The 17,940-nt window shown below is 54.6% G+C and overlaps 6 protein-coding genes across 6 annotated transcripts; 3 read left to right on the top strand and 3 right to left on the bottom strand.

The window, feature by feature from the left end:
* Window positions 1-435: 435 nt before the first annotated feature.
* On the bottom strand, window positions 436-4,258 carry F5144DRAFT_546060 (uncharacterized protein; the record flags this gene model as incomplete). The annotated part of the gene is made up of 7 exons (XM_066787394.1): window positions 436-802; window positions 946-2,587; window positions 2,670-3,161; window positions 3,307-3,505; window positions 3,611-3,640; window positions 3,776-3,849; window positions 4,156-4,258. 7 exons carry the CDS (start codon window positions 4,256-4,258, stop codon window positions 436-438), a joined length of 2,907 nt encoding a protein of 968 aa, XP_066644178.1.
* A 190-nt stretch (window positions 4,259-4,448) lies between these two features.
* F5144DRAFT_565723 (penicillin-binding protein) lies at window positions 4,449-6,511 on the top strand. The gene has a single exon (XM_066788514.1). It carries the CDS (start codon window positions 4,615-4,617, stop codon window positions 6,394-6,396), a length of 1,782 nt encoding a protein of 593 aa, XP_066644177.1. The 5' UTR covers window positions 4,449-4,614; the 3' UTR covers window positions 6,397-6,511.
* A 41-nt stretch (window positions 6,512-6,552) lies between these two features.
* Window positions 6,553-7,593, bottom strand: F5144DRAFT_644139 (uncharacterized protein; the record flags this gene model as incomplete). Its single annotated transcript, XM_066792837.1, has 1 exon — window positions 6,553-7,593. Exon 1 carries the CDS (start codon window positions 7,468-7,470, stop codon window positions 6,553-6,555), a length of 918 nt encoding a protein of 305 aa, XP_066644176.1. The 5' UTR covers window positions 7,471-7,593.
* Window positions 7,594-7,652: 59 nt separating this feature from the next.
* On the bottom strand, window positions 7,653-9,455 carry F5144DRAFT_565721 (Chloroperoxidase). The gene is made up of 3 exons (XM_066788513.1): window positions 8,940-9,455; window positions 8,334-8,879; window positions 7,653-8,259 (listed from the first exon to the last, which is right to left on the bottom strand). The coding sequence occupies exons 1-3, from the start codon at window positions 9,034-9,036 to the stop codon at window positions 8,117-8,119; spliced, it is 786 nt and encodes a 261-aa protein (XP_066644175.1). The 5' UTR covers window positions 9,037-9,455; the 3' UTR covers window positions 7,653-8,116.
* A 669-nt stretch (window positions 9,456-10,124) lies between these two features.
* F5144DRAFT_487021 (uncharacterized protein) lies at window positions 10,125-11,848 on the top strand (the record flags this gene model as incomplete). Its single annotated transcript, XM_066785579.1, has 2 exons — window positions 10,125-10,268; window positions 10,349-11,848. 2 exons carry the CDS (start codon window positions 10,125-10,127, stop codon window positions 11,846-11,848), a joined length of 1,644 nt encoding a protein of 547 aa, XP_066644174.1.
* Window positions 11,849-14,509: 2,661 nt separating this feature from the next.
* On the top strand, window positions 14,510-17,159 carry F5144DRAFT_610725 (phosphate transporter). Its single transcript, XM_066791671.1, has 3 exons — window positions 14,510-14,981; window positions 15,121-16,581; window positions 16,655-17,159. Exons 1-3 carry the CDS (start codon window positions 14,906-14,908, stop codon window positions 16,936-16,938), a joined length of 1,821 nt encoding a protein of 606 aa, XP_066644173.1. The 5' UTR covers window positions 14,510-14,905; the 3' UTR covers window positions 16,939-17,159.
* Window positions 17,160-17,940: the final 781 nt, after the last annotated feature.

Here is a 17,940-nt window from a genome sequence, read left to right as displayed (position 1 = left end):
TGACCCGCCGGTGTTTTCGTGTATTGGGAATGGATCTAGTGGTCTTGCTGTCGCGGCTTTGAGTATTATGAGAAAATGATCATTACCCGTTGTTGGAGGAGTCGCTAATCGAACGCACCTTCTGAAAAACAAGGACTTGGAAAGGACTTGTTGTCAGCCTTGAGTCAAAACGAGATAGGAACTGGAACACACCCACAGCAGAAGCTCAGTGTGCTTTTAACGGCCTTGCCGAGGCCATGGTGCGAACATGAAGTGTGTTCTGCTTTTGTGTCCCGTATGCTGTTGTGCGACACCACAGCAATTTAGCCAAATTCTCCCAACCCGTCATTCCCGGTGATGTGGGGGAGGCTGTTGATGTGAAGGGTTCTGCGTTCCCTTGGCGTGCTTGCTAGATATCTGGGGCGAATGTAATTGGCGCGGCAGTTTGGTTCAGGCTCAGGGCCGTGCTCGCTCAGCAACAAGGTTGAACGAATCTGAAGTTTCAAGACGGGACTCTGCAGCGGAAGAGGAAATGCGGTGAGCCATGGCAAATCGGCCAGCATCAAGGGGCACCAGTAAGTCAAACAGGAATGTCAGTTCTGGTTCCGAGAGGTTGAACACATGGCGTCCGTTCAAGACCACGGGGGAATGCCTAACAAAGATGGCGTGGAGTTGGGCGAGCAAGGGCTTTTGCAGAATAGCAGCCTCTTCTTGACGGCCCTCGGCGCTCGTGATCAACGAGAGCAAATAATCAGCCCGAAGAATGCATTCTGAAGGCCAAATCCCACACTTTCCATCATATCGGCACTTCTCAATCGCGTCCCTGTTGTGTGAAACCAGTCCTCGCCGTTAGCTGGGGTTTGCCATTGCACATTTGGAATGTTTCAAAGCGTAGAGTGGGGGGGGGGGGGGGGGGGGGGTACTTTACACTGAAAGTGCTTGACCACCTATTCGGGGGAGACATACCTGGCTTCCGTGTAGCGCCCAAGCCGATATTGGGTGTAGGCGATGGCGTAGAGGCTGTGCAGCCTGGGTATGCCGTGGATTCCGAATGCTGTGGTCCGCACCTTGTAGCATTTCATGAACACATCGAGCGCTCCCAAAAGATTCCCCGCATTGGCAAGACATATACCGTGAACGAAGAGAAATATGCTGCGCACACCGTCTTCTTCTTCGTTTGGAAGAACCTTCACCGCTTCCTGGCTCAAATCAACTGACTCCTGGGTTCGCCCTTGGCCTGCATGGACGAGCGCTGTATTCTTGTTCTGCTCAGCAAACTGATAGGGGGGCATGATGCGCTCGCTTTGGAGCTCTTGCTTCATGCGAATCGATATGTTGACGTGGTCCTCAGCTGCGTCGTACTCTCCATTGTCGAGGAGCTGCACTGCCATGTCGTTGTGTGCATTGGCGAGAAGGACTCTACCCACATACTTGTCATGGCTGCGATCCGCTGCGGCGTACTCTTTGCGGAGCTCCAGCACCTTGGCCATCTTGTCAGTGGTCTTTTGCCGCTCAGCAATCCCCGTGGAGGCTCCCATGATGGCCCATGAGATCTGCAAGGCGGTTGCCCGGAGCTTGATCCATTTAGCCGAATCTGCATCGGTGGCGACGACCCTGGCAGCGCAGATACCCTCCGCCGTTCCAAGCAAAGCGAGGCCAGGCGTTCCCAGGCGAACCTCGTAGAGGTAGAAGCCAGCGCCGATCAAAAGTTGAACAAAGGCCATGTCGCCCACTAATGGGGTTTTAGATGTCTTGTTGCCTATCCGGAAAACCGCCTCGAGTCTTGTGACATGCCCAATGGACTCTTTGTATAGTATCATGTCCTCGCGTATGGGAACCATGAAGTCGGTGACAGGGGGGAAGACATTTCCCACCAAGGCGACAACTCGATTGAACGCCTGTTGGCGGCTGACGTGGTCCGTTTCCATGTCACCAAGGACCTTCTTTTGCAGCATGCGATGGATGGAATACGAATGTGAAACGCCAGGTGTTGTAGATTCATGAAAGTCGAGCAAGTGCCGGGTTCTCAACGGGGTGCGGACCTCGCGGTAGAATTGTGTCTTGCCCGACAACCCTCCAAATTCCAGGCTAGAATCTAGCTGTCCCAAAAGAAGACTCTCTGGGATCGAGTCTGGTGAAAGCATACTGATAACTCTCAAGACGGACAAGGCAGGTGGGGAGAGGCCCTTGAGCGACATGTCAAAGGCCGTATTGGCTCGCTTCCCATATTGGAATGTGGCCGAGTCCCACTCCTGGCTCACATGGTTTTGGAGGTCGCCGAGTGTGTCGGCAAGAGGAGTGGACGAGTCCACCATGAAACCCGCCAGTCCAACCAGGTAGAGGGGAAGGCCATCTACCTCCTTAGATATGTCTCTCGCCAGCGCTGCTGACCCCTGGGAAGTGGAGACCTGTTTGGGAAGGTTCTGCAACAGGAGGCGGGAGCCTTCCTCATCCTTAAAGGGCTTGAGGCACACCTCTGACTCGGCTCGATGAATAAGCTTCCGATCCTGGGTCGTGATCAGAATTGACCCATGTTCGCACGCAGGCCAGTACCGGCGCAGCATATCCGGGTCGTCGACGTTGTCGAAAATCAGTAGCCATCCTTTGCCTACGGTTGGGGTTAGTGGGGGGCGGGGGGTGTTTGGCATGGTAAGCAACGGCGAAGGGAGAAGAAAATAAATGACGCCTACTTTGACACAGCCACTGGCGGGATGCGTCCACGTCCGCTGATGGGTCTATCGATATGCTTTTCCCGGCCTCTGGCCCCTTTATGAGCCGTATAATCTTGGAATAGCCCTCAGCCAAGACGGCCTGGGTCTCGGAGGGGAGCCAGATGATGTATGAAAATGTCGACTTCTGTGCGTAGCAGAACTCTAAGGCGGTCTGTGTCTTCCCAACTCCGGCCATACCGTGCAACACACAGGACTGTTGCTTGAAGCTGTCGGGCTTGAGGCACCGGGAGAGGTTTGCGAGCTCCTGTTCTCGCCCTAGAAATTTACCATTCCGAGCCCATGGAGCCGAGAACACGAATGGGGGGCCGGCCTGGGGGGCCTTGTCAAGGTCTAGCACCTCCCGGATATTTGTGAGCTGAGCTTTTGTGCTGGCAACGTGGGCGAGTTTCGCTTCCTCGCCGAAGTCCTGAGAGGCGAGTTCAAGTTTCTGTATCAACTCTTTGAACTTGGCTGTGAGAAAGCCAGAGAACACGAAACTCCTGGAAATGTGAACTAATAGACAACGCAGAGGTTTCGGCGCTCATGTCAGCGATTCTATTCACCCAGAAAGTCTGACCTCACCGGTCGCGCACTTAGGGGTGTGCAGATGGCATACCGAAGATGTTGACTGAAAGGAACTTGGCGGCACCGAGACAGAAATCGAGGTAGCTGCAGTAAATCCTCAGCAGTGCCTCCTGAAGACGTTCCCGCTGCGGGAACAGCTGCATGTATTCTTCAAATCTGGGCATCGCGCCAGTGATTGATGTCAACATATCGAGGATAGTCTCAAGAGTATGCGAAAGAGCGCTGGCCGCCTTTTGTGGAAAGGGCCTGTTGTTAGTCCTAAAGCAACATGCACCGAGGCAAATGTTCTAAAACAGCTCCCCAAAGGTGAGCGGAATGATTGGCATTGTACCTACATCCAGTATCATCTTGACAGTTCCCCATACCTATTTGAGACGCGAATCTAATGTTAGTGGCTGACCTCGTAGCTCAGCTTCAGGGGAGAGTTTGAACTGAGACTGTACCCGACGGATGTATACACATACCAAGGCCGGCGGGAAAGGGGGGCAGTGAGAGCTTACCAGCGATGTAATGACAGGATCAGATTGGGCAAAAATGGTGATCGCCTGGTTGAATTTGTCCATGTGAGCGAGGACTGGATATAAAGTTGTAAACCACTTCGTAGTTCGCTTGGCCGAATATCTTTGCTGGAGCCCTTGCATCCATTCTTCAACATTTTCCCGGGTACACTGGCCGGGAATTAGCTGTTTACCTGCCACTCGGGCAAAACGGTTCGCTCGCTGTGCGGCCGCGTCGGCCCAAGTTATCTGGCTTAACTCCATCGTTGAGGCGTCTTGGACTCCAGTCTTGATTCTGGGGTGTTCTTGATTGACGGCAACCGACCAACATGGAGTTCTTATGACAGACTGTTGGGCTTCTACCCGAACCAGGAGCGACTCACAGGGCTGGCGCCAATAATCGCCAATCGCGGGATTCAGCCACGAAGATTTATTGTCACGGCCGCCGTAAGCGTGTGGCTGGATGCCAAGGGGCCCCCGAGACATGTCTGTCGGCCAACGCTTGGTTGCTGGAGAAGCACAAGCTGCACAAGCTTGCTTGTGTTCACCCTATTCGTATATAGTTTTCTGAGTGCATGCTTCTGCATGCGCCCGTCCCGTCTTTCCGCCTGAATTGCGGCCGAGCTTTCGCTGCCACGTCACTCACAAGCCATCAGGTACACACACATAATTATGCCTGAATGTCCGCCCTCCTACCCACACCATTTATGCCACCACCTCAGCTAAATCATAGCTGCTTGCCTTGATACCTTATTTTAAGTTGTGGCTGGACAAGCCACGAAGTCAGCACGGTCAATCGAGTGTATTGTGAGGGCCCTCCTTTGCTGCTGAGAACCACAGCCATGTTCCCTCTGGCCCCCTTCGTGGTGACTATTGGGTTGATAATCCTGTCACTCTTCCGCCTCACGTGCAGAAGATGGCCATTGTCCTGGTCTTGGCAGCGAACCGAGGGCCCTGTCGAGCGACTGCACCAAACTTCGATCCGTTCTGCCCGCCCCATTTGCGAAATATCTGGTGTCGCCGGAATGTCGGTCGGGGTCATGCATCATGGAGAAGTCATCTTCCGGGACAATTTCGGGCTCCGTGCTGCGGGCGGAAATCTGAGTCCGGACTCGAAAACTCTTTATGGCATCGGATCGCTGACAAAGGCATTCACGGCAGCCGCTATGATGAACCTGCTTGACCACCATCCCAACATCACTCTCGATACACCGGTGGATCGAATCTTGCCCGACTTCATACCCATGGATAAGCGGTTGCGAGGCCAGATCTCTCTTGCCGACTTCTTATCTCATCGCTCTGGGCTCCTTGGCGACATGTCCTTTGCTCTGCAGGGTCAATCGGAGTGCCTGCTGCCCAAGGAGCAGCTTCTGCCCACCGTTTCCCGCCTGAAGACCATCGCTCCGATCCGCCGGCAATGGCTATACAATAACTGGGGTTACGGAATTGCCGGCGCTGTAATTGAGAAGTGGTCGGGGAAAAGCTTCGCTGCGTACTTGAAGGAATCAATTCTGGAACCACTTGGTCTCAAACACACCACCAGCCAGCCCGATTTCCAACCCCAAGACAACTTTGCCAACACTCACATTTCCCTTTGCGATGCGAAGCCACTGCCAGTTAGCGGCACTAGCTTTTTCAAGGATACCTTCTTTGAGCCGGCAGGTGGCCTGTACTCTAACATTGACGACATGTTGACATGGGCCAAAGCCGTCTTACGCGCCGACGCCAATCCGTCAGACGGGCCGCTGCGGCATATTCGAACCATTATTAGTAACCAGATACCACTTCACGACCCTTCTCGCGACTTCCGCTTCTACGGCCTGGGCTGGATCCGGACTCAGCTGCCCGGCGTTGTGGGACTTCAGGGCGATAATCCGGCACTTCTCCCACTTGATGACCTCCCCATCCTCGGAGCCGGCGGGCCTAAAATAGTGACTTACTATCACCAAGGCTCGGCGCTGGGATATTACTCTGCCCTCTTCCTTTTCCCGGAAACCGAATCGGCCATTATTGTCCTCACGAACAGTATTCCGTTAAATGACGCAACGGACTGGATTGCCCAGGCGTATGTCTCCGCCCTGTTCAACTTCACAAAGCCTGCCAACTATGTTGCCTTGGCAGGGGAGAGTCGCAGAAGCAAGGTTGCAGCATTGGACAGTATCAGGTCCAATTTCGACGAGCTGAGACGGAACCATCCAGGAAACAAGCCCCAGCTGCCATTGCAATCCTACTGGGGAATTTACGACAACGACGCCGATAACTTCTTCATTGATATTGGCCAGCACACGGAAATCGAGGACTCTCTGCTGCTCAAGTTTCAGGGCAAGGAAACCCAAGCATACGAGCTCCGCCACCTTTACGACGACACATTTGAGTGGTCTCTTACCTGTGACGAATCTGCCCGACGGGGGCGAAGCCCCATCCTGGACCCCGAGTACTTCAAAGTACGCTTTCACATTGAGTCTGGTGTCAAAGACGCAGCCAAACACGTCACCTCGTTTCAGTGGGCAGGGTTGGCGGACCATGCACCAGAAGGACATTGGATGCGTCGCCGTAAAGGCATTGGCAATGACCACGACCAAGAGGTGTTAGATGTTCGTCAGTCAATGACGCAGGCCCTATGAGATTTGAGCTTTTTTACGTTGGCACCAAACTACTCTCCGTATGTGATTTCTCCATCCTCCGATACAATCTCCTGTCTTCAGCATGCCAGATTCCGCTCCGGTTACCCCAATACCTACAGTCAAATGGGACCCAATTCCCGTGGATCCGCGCCACGCTTAACGCAGCGATTCAACTTTGAGTCGATATAAATCCCTCCTCGCACATTCTGAACCCTTTCCTCTCCTCAAGTCCTCCAATATCCCCTCAATATCCTGCTCTAAATCCACATACTTCCCACTTAACAACCGTGACGCCTCATCTGTGACAAGCACCACACAAGCCTCCGCAACCACCTCTGCTGATATTTTACGCGCTTCGTTCACCATATCCACCATCTTACTCAGCCCTCCATCCCCCTTCAAACTCACTTCATCCACTGCGCCCTCCCTCTCCAAAATGCCCGTGTCCACATTCCCCGGTTGAAGATAATAGTTGTACACCCCCCTCCCACCCACTTCCGCTTCGACAATCTGGTGCATTTTCAGCAGTCCAGTCTTCGCTACCGAATACGCCCACGTGTACGGAATGTCATGTGCGGCATTGCGGCTGCCGATGCTGACGATCGTGCCCCTGAGCCGGGCGAGCATCGAGGGCAAGATGCAGGACATCATAGCCAATGGGCTGGTCAGATTCGTGGTGATCACCTTTTCCCATGCAAATAAGTTGGGGTTGTGCTGACCAAGGGCGTGGACCATGGCAATACCAGCGTTGTTGATCAGAATGGTGATGGGGCCGAGCTGCGCTTCCACCGAAGAAAGGAGAGCGGGGATGCCGGGGATATTGGTAAGGTCATAGACCATGGCAATTGCTGAGCCGCCTGACGTAGGTCGGTTCGCGTTGATCTCGTCGACGATCGACTGCGCCTCGGCCTCAGTCCGCGCGATGCATGCTACAGAGGCGCCTGCGAGTCCGAAAGCGAGGGCGATCGCGCGGCCGATACCGCGCCCGGCACCCGTGACGACGGCGACTTGGTCTCTAAGAAGGTGCGAGGACCAAGCGGCGAGTCGTTGGGCATCTGGAGTGAGGCGTTGCATGGCTGTGTGGCGACGTGTAGCTGATGAGACGAGATCCTCATTTTACCCCCGTCACCGAATTTTGGGATAGGAGCGCGGGCGTGAGGGGGGACTCATATCTAGGTAGGTACCTATTAAGCGTGGAGTAACCCGAAAACGGTGAAGGGGCAATATCAGCGGCATCAATTGCCGCGGTTAAATACCAGAAGTCCGTTCCCGTCTGCATTAGAGGTAGGTACCTAATTATTGGCGAAGCTTGAAATGCTACTGCAACCCAGCCTACCTAGATACCTAGGCAGGTAGGTAGTAGGCGATCTTCATACTCGCAACCCCATCTTTAGTTCTTGTTTCAGCTCACACTGATTCCCTTCCGTCCTCTCAACTCAACTCATTATCTGTGTTTCTTCCCAACCTCTGGTCACAAACTGACGCAAAACGTCTAGTAAGGAGCGGCGACATCCCATCCCTCTCCCTCATTGCAATCGTCGACCGAAATGCAACGTCAAGAGCCACTGGAGTAGGAAACGCCGCCCCAATACACCGATAATGGCGATTATGAAAAGCAAAAGACAGAAGCGGTGCCACATCCTAAGGAAGATAACGAAAAACTGTCGCACTCTGTCTTCGTCTGAATTGCCTCCACCTCCCCTCCGAATCTCGCACCGCTTCACGATCTGAACTTGCGCTTGCACTTGGTAGGCTCAGTCTTCACCGCAACCACTCTGGCAAACATGGCGGTAACGTCATCAAACGTCTTTTCCCGGCGATTTGCGGGATCATAGCCCTCTAGGTACGGGTTGCGCTCCTCCTCTGTTCAGGTCCCATCATCAGCACTGTCCTGGGTCAAGCAGAGACCACTCAATATCAAAAGCCGGAAAACCTACCAAAAAAGGCCCTGATCCATGCCTTGGGCGCGGCATCAGCCTCGTCATCCCACAGCGTCGTCAAATACAGCGCTGTAGTTCCCGGACTGCCCATGATCTGAGCCTCGGAGGCATTGAAGTTCGGGTTGGCGGCCATGGCGTCCTTCACGCGTGCGGCGCGGGCCTTGGCCGCCGTCTCGACGGTGACGTACTTGTCGGCCTCGGACGGCCCCGTGTTGTAGAGGTCGAGGTTCAGGGCGACGGTGTGCCAAATGGCTGGGTCGAAGTTCAGGTCGTCGCCCAGGAGGAAGTCGCTGCGCGACAGCGAGCCGTCCATCTCGATGGTGTCGTGCTTGGCCAGGTCGGAGAGGTGGATGGTGGAGCTGTTGCCGGTGGTGGACAACTTGAAGTCAAGTGCTGCTTGGAAGAGCTGGTCGACGGACCCGAGCTTGTAGTTGAAGCCTGCGTGGGCGGCGTACCGGAACGTCTCCAGGTCAATGTTCAAGCCCGAGCGAGGTAGGAAGCCATGGTTAGCTAGAACGTTGAGGCCGGGACAGGGGGATCGATCTGTGCGTCTTGGTAAGTTGTTGTACAACTAAGGGGGTGGAGACGAGTGGTGACACTGACCATCAGCCGGATTCCGATGATACTCATGGCCTTCCGGTTCCTCTACCGCAGCCGCAAGGCTAAACAAAGCCACACTCGCAAAGCCACCGAGCTTCATAATGGCGGAAATGGATGGTGTGTTTTTGAGTGTTCAGGTAGTGTAGGTAAGGAGGCGAGGGGGTTGAGGAAGTGTCGGTTGCTTGACACGAATCTACACAAGCAGCAGGTTCTAGATATATTTATATGACGTTCATCATAGTCAACAGTACCTAGCACGAGCGTATCTACAGACACAAACTCAGCCACATCGCGTATACAAGTTCGCGAAGAAAACATGGGTATTAAGTGGCTGCATAGTTGCATGGGGCGCTCCAGGGAGTCCCAGTAGTTCGCCAGCTGTGGTCTTTCAAGGCGTTGTCAGCATCAGTGCTAGGGAGAGTCTTGGACCTTCCGCAAGCGATTCGCAATGTGGAGGCTCATGGGTGTAAGATGGCATCGTGGACGAAAAATAATGGGAATCTGCTGGGATTTGAGTAGTTATTTGGAATTCGAATTGCTGGACGACAGGGGAGCTCAGCCGACTGGGGAAGCGTATTCGCTAACGCGGCTATCTTGGCGAATACGCACTTGCATATTCCCCGTTAACGCCGGAGCGAACACCAAGCTTCCGTACCTTAAATCCATGACCTAATCAGCTTACCGTAGTACTGGGCCGTCTCCGGGAGCAGTTTGTGCACTTTCACCTCCGTTTAAACTTCTTCAAAATTTGTCATTATCTCTCTTGGCGTCGGCTGAGCAACAGGGACATCCACGCCCTCGGGTCCGGCGGGTTGTGACCCTAACGTGATGGTCACACAACCACTACTACGTGGTGAAGGGGCGGTCTACCTAACAGAGTTATGGCGTGAGGAGCTCAACGCCAAGCGTTGGGCACAGCCAACATGAGTCAAGGGCGCGTCTGGGCTGTGCTGAAAGCCCCGTTTTGCCGCGGTATGGAGCTGACTAACTGGCAATCTCCTCCTGCCGATTGGTGATGATTTCAAGATGCAAAAAGAACAGCCAGAGACTCAAAAACCCCCTGCATCCCAGTCCAACCACCACCCAACTATCACGGTGGCACCAGTGACTACCCAGGTACCAAATCAACGCGTATGTTTGCGAGCATCTACCAATATGTCACGCTCGCTTCAAAGTTATCTTAGTCAAATGGACCATGACGAGGCCGACGAGGGTTACGAGATTGCGGGCTCTGGGAGGAGTGAGAGTGAGCCAGTTCATCAGCACAAGACACGCAGGCCGCACAGGAAGTCGAGATACGGCTGCACAAAATGCAAAGTGCGCAGAATCAAGGTACATACATATGCCTGTCACGCAGCGGACACGAGTGGGAGTGTGGGAGTGGGACCAGTCGCTGACTTGCGGTTATGCAGTGCGACGAGGGCACACCGAGATGCTCGAGGTGCGAAAAGATGAACCTGACCTGCCAGTACCGCAAGAAAAAGGACACCGACTATTGGACAGAGCCGCCCGACTTCTCCTGGTTGGAACAGACGCTGCCGCCGGCAGAGTTTGAGCTGCTCAAGCACTACCTCGAGCACACCAGCAAGCATTCAACCGTTGGCGAGCACGACAAGTACACCCTACAGATCGGCATCCCGAATCTAGCCTGCCAATGCAAGCCCCTCATGAGATCGGTGCTAGCGCTTGCGGCCACCTGCAAGTGCTCTGACATCATCAGCCAAACATCGACGCCCCCTGAAGCCTCAGACCGCAGCCAAGTGATCGAGCTCCTGTCGCTAGCCCAACGCTACCACTCAGAATCCCTGCACGAGATTCAAGCAACGCTCCAGGAGGCCAAGAACTACGACCACGTCCTTGCCAACGCAGCCATGATGGGCATGTACGGGTCGGCCAGCCACGCCGCCCGCATCTGGCTAGCGAAAACGGCCCCCTTCGGGGAAGACCCACAGCTGTTCGATCTGACCATGCCCGGGAACCCGCAGTGGATGAGCCTTTTCCGTGCGGTCCGCGTTGCATATGCGGGCCTGCTCAGAAACTCGCCCCAGCCCAGCCCAGCCAGCACACCCCCTGCCCTTACCATACAGTACGAATACAAAGCACCGTCTCGCGCCCCGCCGGATCTGGAACCCAGGACCTTCACAATCACCAGCCACCCTCTTGGCCCCATCCTCGCCGCCACAGTTGGTTCCGCCCTCGCCCGACTCGACGAAAAAGCCGCCGAGATCTACGCCCTCACCCAACCCACAACCACCACCCCCGATCAAACCACCACCGCCCTCCAAGCCTGCTTCAGCGCCCTCAGCATTCTCAGGACCATCATCACGACCTCCCTCCTCCCCGCGCCCCCCTCATCCCCCACAGCCTCCACCCCCAACCCCTCCACCCCCTCCCCCACCCCAAACCACCACCACCAATACCCCCACCAACACCCCCACCACTTCCAGCACGCCTTCCCCCTCGACCTCCAACACGTGGACGACGCGGCCGCCGAACGCCTCGCCGAGATCTCGCCCTGGCTGCGCAAATACACGGCCAGCATCACGTCGACCATCCCCTCCCACCTGCCGCGGCGCACCATCATGTCCTTTGTGCACAAGGTGCCGACGGCGTATCTGGGGCTGATTGAGGAGATGATTGGGTTGATGCAGATGCAGGAGGTGGGGGTGGGGATGGGGGAGGTGCCGAGTGTGGCGCACCAGTTGGCGGTGGAGATCTTTGCGCATTGGTTGGTGTTGGTGATGTTGTTGGATAATGTGTGGTGGATTGGGGGGATTGGGGCGTGGGAGTTGGAGAGGTTTGTCGGGGTGAGGAGGTGTGAGGGGTGGGAGGGGTGTTTGTGGAATAGGGATCGGGATTGGTGGCCCGAGAGTATGTTGGAGATTGGGCGACAGTTTGATAAATATAGGTAGGGAGTGAGGGTAGAGGAGATGACATGTAGATTACTTCGTTAGGTACTTGGTCACGGTGCCGATCTGTGAACACAGTGTTCTGGTTCCCTGCAAGGCTTGTGAATCTTGTTCTTCCTACACAGCTGGCCAGGTGTTTTCTCCGACCTAAGACGCGTGCCCTCTTGCCATATGACTGCCTCTTGTCCTTGACACCCTACACTGCCAAAACTAACCACACCCGTGACGTGAACCGCAACAGGCGTAGACTCAGGCCACCAACCAGACCACCTTAGACCTATCCGTACCGTTCAACTCGTCGACGCCTCGCTGACCATCGCTCGGTGCACGGGAGGGCGGGTGTTTTTGTGTTGTCAAGGCTAGTGGGGACGTTGTTCCGGCTGAGCAGTGGGGGAGGACCACATAAAATTCAGGGGTGGCCAAGAGTGATCTTGGGGTCATTAAGTCGGCCCTTGGAATGGGTAGTATTATAGTAACTTCTTGATCGGATTGTCCTGGATACCTAGGCTGATTGGGGCAAAACTCAGGTTCCCATGTCCCATGCTAACAGTACCGAGGAAAAGGCGGCGTTGTAAACAGAACGGGGGATAAGTTGGATGCGATGGATAGCGGCCTGCGGTGAACAATTCTTTCGATATCCAGCCGTCGATGCCCCCGGAGTTGTTTTCGACTGGCCCTTAACAAGTCCCATTGTCGCAGCAAGCGGGCCCTTTGCAATCAATCTCTGAACACATCTGAGTTGGAAAAATTAGCGACGGTTTCAGCGCCATCAAAGATGAATTGAATGCCTTCATATTGGCTGAAAGAGTGTAAAACAAGTTGGCTGCCGGTGGAAACTTACGCAGAGCTCACGCTCCCGTATTTTCTCGATGGCCATCTCCGGAGCCGCAGAGGCTGAGGCTAAAAGGAATGCCGCGATAAATGTTGTGACACGCATGGTGCTGGGTGGCTGAGAGAATGAAAGTGAGGTAAGTTGTTTTGAGAAGGTAGATATTGCGAAGTCAGGTGAGAGCTTGAACGTTGATTCAAGGATGTGGCCCTGTGCGAGTGTGACGTCAAAGCATTTGATGTTTTCCAGTGTGCATGTCGGGAAGGGAAGGAAGGATAGGCGTTGCTACGAAGACCTTGAAGGAAGTTATTGACTCCCCAATTAGGTTCGGTTCTTATTGGCTCAACAACTACGCGGCGGCGCCTGCCGTTGTAAGTTCTGAAGCAGGCCCGCGACCCCGAGGCCAGGGTTACTCGAGCAACGGGCCACTGAGAGGTTCGCAATTATTTATTCTTGTTTGGGCTCAAACTCTGGCATTCATGCTACGTAGGTGCCAACCTAAAAATATGAATGGGCACTCAGATAAAACAGATGCGGTTATAGGCCCCGTGTTACACAACGGGAAACTTGGTGGCCGGTTTTTGGGAGTAGAAAGTGTACCATTCATTCCCCAAACTTGTGATGGGGACTGAAGGAACCTGAAGTTTTGAGCGCTCGCTGACTACAGCACGCCAAGCCCATTCTCGCTTGCGACATCTCAGATCCCATCACGGGATGTAAAAGACGGAAGCGATGGGATCAAGAAGCAATTCGCGTACTCAGAACGGTGGGCGATAATAAACCTCGATCTCATACACATACTCCGTAGGCGACTCGGAATCTTGGTAAATACCTCAGGTATAACTCAACTGTTGCGAAATGGCCGCTGGTGACTCAGTTGTTTCTGGGCTCGAAGTTCAGGTGCGATTAGGTAATTGGCTTGGGGGCCGAGACCGGGGAGTTGAGGGAAAGGCGAAGAGGGGAAGGCGCCTAACTCTCTCTTATCTGGATAAGAGGATGTGCGCGAACTCCGGGAAACGTCGACTAATTCGTTCGATGTCCGCGCAGTAAGGCAATAAATACCTAATGGAGCTGGATCTGGATTACCCTTTCAGCTTCCTGCAACCAAAAGATGGAACGAACGGCCGATTGGGGGTTTGTCCACGTGCTTGCCATGGCAGGACCAGGAATATTGATCGAGTCTAGAACCTGACAGGGGGGTGGTGGCACCAGATCCCGTGCTGGAGAACTTCGAAGGTTCGATGCGAACACCGACCTGCTCCGATACTTTGCCTTAGACAGTGGGTTGGGTTGGTCTCGGCACGGGTTGTAGGCAAGGTTGTTCTTGGCGCAAGCGTGCATGTTGACGGTAAAACGTAAAAATCCGGGGGGGCCGAGAGGGTCGAGTCTACGCCACAGCGCTGCAACCTGGAGTTCAGGCCGACCTCACCGAGCAAGGACGCAGAGATGGCCCCCAAGTTGCCAGCTGCTGTTGCCCAGTCGAGCGGCCAAGGCCGATCCGAGGAACAAGCAATTCCAAGCAATTCCAAGCGATCCACCACGCCGGTACTTTACATAACTTCAGGGTCTGCCTCGCAAACATTCGATGCCGCGCCGCCACGCCAAGAGAGAGGAAGCCCCAAACAGTCCTTCTCCGTGGGCAGACGATGATTTGATTGGGTGCATCTGGGCTTGGCAGGAGGCGGGCCGGTGGTCAACGAGGTTACTCTCGAGGCTTGTGAAAGCCACCTGAAAGCTTCGAAAGCTTAGACCACATGCCAAGGAACAAATCACAGGCCGCGCTGAAAGCACGTTTCACCTTTCGATTGGTATCTTTGGGTGCTGCGAGCTTGCATCGGTTGCATCCAATTCAGACAAGCCTTTTGCATTCCATGGCGAATATTGCATGGAGCACCCCGCCTTCCCCTTGCTGCCTCGGTGATGGCATCGGGCTACCAGGGCTGAGACAGTAAAAAAAATGGAGGATTCGACTCAATTCGAGACCGACATGGCCATGTTTGGTGGATGATCCGAGCACCACCACGTGCGCTGTGCGCTGCAACAGGTTGCAATGGGGCCTGGCAGGCAGAGTGTGCCTAGTTCGAAACCATGCTGTGGTATATCTTTTCCAGCACTTCCCATCCTCCTCTGACCACGGAAACTCTCTCCTTCAACCCACTCCCATCTCCAGCGCCGGTACAGCGACTCGCCGACTCCTGCTCAAGCAAGCTTCGGTGTCGACAGCCGCCAACATGCTCGACGCTTACACTTACGTTTTTGCCATCGGCACCATCTTTGCCCTCCTTGAGGCCTTTAACAATGGTGCCAGTACGTGACGCGTGATGCCTTCCCTTTCTTTCCTTCCTTCCCTCCATGCTCCAGTTCTTCCTCACCCACCACACACCCCCCCTCCCCTCCCTTATCAGGTGTTCGCTGTGATCCGCTTTTATCTGACCTCTGCTTCTAGACGATGTTGCCAACGCGTGGGCCACCAGTGTCTCGTCTCGGTCCGTGACCTACAGACAGGCCATGTGCCTCTGTGTTATTTTCGAGTTGACCGGTGCCCTCGCTGTCGGCGCAAGAACCGCCTCAACTATCAAGAACGGCATCATCCCCAGCGAAGCCTTTGGCGATAACGCCGGCGTTCAGCTACTCGCTTTTGCCTGCTCCTCCGCCGGTGCCGCCATCTGGGTCATGTGGTGCACGCGCAACTCGGCCCACGTTTCCTCGACCTACTCGCTCGTTTCTTCCATCGCCGGTGTTGGTGTCGCTGCAGTTGGTGCCAGCAACGTACAATGGGGTTGGGCTAAGGGCACTGGCCTCGGTGCCATCTTTGCCGGCCTCTGCATGGCTCCCTTCATTTCCGCTTGCTTCGGTGGCATCATCTTCATGCTCATCAAGGTGCTGGTCCACATGCGCCGGAACCCTGTACCGTGGGCCGTCTACACCTCGCCGTTCTTTTTCCTCATCGCCGGCACCGTCTGCACGCTCTCCATCGTCTACAAGGGCTCGCCGAGTCTTGGCCTTGACAAGAAGCCCGCGTGGTACATTGCCTCGGTTTCCCTTGGCGTCGGCTTCGGTCTCTGCTTTCTGGCCGCCTTGTTCTTTGTACCCTTCGTCCACGCCAAGGTCGTCAAGAAGGACCACACCCTGAAGCTGTGGATGATCTTCCAGGGTCCTCTTCTCTTCAAGCGTCCCGCGCCGCCCGGCGCCGAGACTCTCAAGGCCAAGGTTCCCGATTACGCCGTCATTCAGAAGTCCACTGATTCCGACGTGGACGTCGTCTCTGAGAAGAAGGTGAAGGACCTGGCCACCGACGACATCAAGCCGGTCCCTGCCGGCTCCTCGGCCGGCTCGGATAGCGAGAAGGCCGCTGCTCCCTCCATCGAATACACCTACGAGCAATACCAGCAGCTGCTCAAGGATGCCGAAGAGCGCCACAACGCCAATCTGCGCAAGAGCCGCGGCCCCCTCGGCTGGGCCATGCGCACGCTCCACAAGAACAGCCTCGGCGCCGGCTCCATCCATGAGACGCACAACCTGATCGCCATCGTCAAACGCATCCCGGCCCAGATCGTCGTTGCCCTGCTCTATGGCATGCACTACGATATCCACACCGCCCAGGTCGGCATCCACAACTCCCCCGAGGGCCGCCGCATGCAGCGCGTCTACAGCCACGCCCCCAAGTACCCCAACGAGGTGGAGCATCTCTACTCGTACGTCCAGGTCATCACCGCCTGCACCGCCTCTTTCGCCCACGGCGCCAACGATGTCGGCAACGCCGTCGGTGTCTGGGCTGGTATGTACGCCGCTTGGTCCAAGGGCAAGCCTAGCGCCTCCAAGGAGGACGTTCCCATGTGGCAGTTGGGTATCACCGCCGCCATGATCTGCATCGGCTTCATCACCTACGGTTACAACATCATGAGGGGTAAGTCCACCAGTTCCCTGCTCTCCTTAGTCTGGACACACAGAAAACCGTCACTAACATGGTCCGAACATAGTCATGGGCAACAAGCTCACCTACCACTCGCCGAGCCGTGGCTCATCCATGGAGCTGGGTGCCGCCATCACCATCCTGATCTTCTCGCAGTACGCGCTGCCCGTGTCGACGTCCATGTGCATCACGGGCGCGACCGTCGGCGTCGGCCTCTGCAACGGCACCTTCAAGGCCGTCAACTGGAAGCGTGTCGGCCTCCTCTTCTTCTCCTGGGTCATGACCGTCCCCATTGCCGGTCTCATTGGCGGCTGCCTCATGGCCCTGGCTGTCAACACTCCTCACTGGTAGACTCACTGCATGCATGTTTGGGGCGTTTGGGGGGTATGGTGGCTCATAAATAGATTTGTGGGTGGATCATGTGGGTGACGGGCTGGATTTGGGTACCTATCCAATGCATTTTGTATTACTTGTACATCTTTATAATAAAGTCATTTTGACATTTCTTTTCGCATGACACAGCGTATTAAATACCGTGCACAAGTACTTGCACGTATGCATTGGAATATGACGATTAGTAGTTCCCAATGTGCTTCCAACGAAAGTGTTGATTGGAACGGCCTAATATAGGTAGTATTTATTTGATCATCTTGCCGAAAAGAAAAGCCGCAGTACTCAAGTACCAAGATACCTAGATTTGTAATATACACATACCAACATACATCACTGTCCGTCTTGGTCCAGAGCTTCATTAAGAGGAACGGGACTTCATAAACCTCGAGAAGATGCGATTTATGTTAATAACCAATCTTAATGGTGGTTATTCCACAAGAGAGATTGGCTTGGGGCAAGTTTCCTATCGCTATGGTTGTCTCAGCCAGAGAAAAAGGCTGGGCGAATAGATGCTCAGGCGTGCTGAAGACGCCTTAGCCAAGATGGACAGGATAGCGACCGAAACGCACGAATACTTGCCGTCTTATCCGCCGTCTTCTCCGGGCCTTTGTCTTTTTAGTCGGCTTGCCACACAACAGAACAAAAGGTGAGGAAGAAATAAAAAAATATTTTGAATGAAAGGTCGCCAGAACATATTTTCGTTGGGAGCGGGTGCGGGTATCCGGAGTTAACGTGGTTGTGGAGATGTCGCGTGGAGAGAAATGAAACTAAACATGGCCGTTGGAGGCAATACTGTGGTATTTATAGTGTCGTGGGGATGGTAGTCATGTTTCACAAAGAGGCATACTAACTGTTAACACTGGTCTATTGTGGCTGTTCAGCCACCATACCGTATGCGCATTACGCACTGCCCTGCGGTGGTCTTCCGCGTGGCAATGATTCAACTTTACTGTTCCTACA

This window comes from Chaetomium tenue (genome assembly GCF_020726465.1).
Source record: "Chaetomium tenue strain MPI-SDFR-AT-0079 chromosome Unknown F5144scaffold_3, whole genome shotgun sequence".
Taxonomy (NCBI): domain Eukaryota; kingdom Fungi; phylum Ascomycota; class Sordariomycetes; order Sordariales; family Chaetomiaceae; genus Chaetomium; species Chaetomium tenue.
The sequence above is the reverse complement of the archived record's forward strand: the minus strand, read 5'-3'. Positions and strand labels throughout refer to the sequence as shown.

Bases quoted from the DNA above. Each gene is read 5' to 3' on its own strand.
- F5144DRAFT_565723 (XM_066788514.1), top strand. From the start codon at position 4,615: ATGTTCCCTCTGGCCCCCTTCGTGGTGACTATTGGGTTGATAATCCTG.
- F5144DRAFT_565721 (XM_066788513.1), bottom strand. From the start codon at position 9,036: ATGAAGCTCGGTGGCTTTGCGAGTGTGGCTTTGTTTAGCCTTGCGGCT. The intron at 8,880-8,939 runs GTCAGTGTCACC...CAAGACGCACAG, and splicing joins TCATCGGAATCCGGCTGATG to ATCGATCCCCCTGTCCCGGC. The intron at 8,260-8,333 runs GTAGGTTTTCCG...GGACCTGAACAG, and splicing joins ATGGATCAGGGCCTTTTTTG to AGGAGGAGCGCAACCCGTAC.
- F5144DRAFT_610725 (XM_066791671.1), top strand. From the start codon at position 14,906: ATGCTCGACGCTTACACTTACGTTTTTGCCATCGGCACCATCTTTGCC. The intron at 14,982-15,120 runs GTACGTGACGCG...CTCTGCTTCTAG, and splicing joins GGCCTTTAACAATGGTGCCA to ACGATGTTGCCAACGCGTGG. The intron at 16,582-16,654 runs GTAAGTCCACCA...GTCCGAACATAG, and splicing joins CGGTTACAACATCATGAGGG to TCATGGGCAACAAGCTCACC.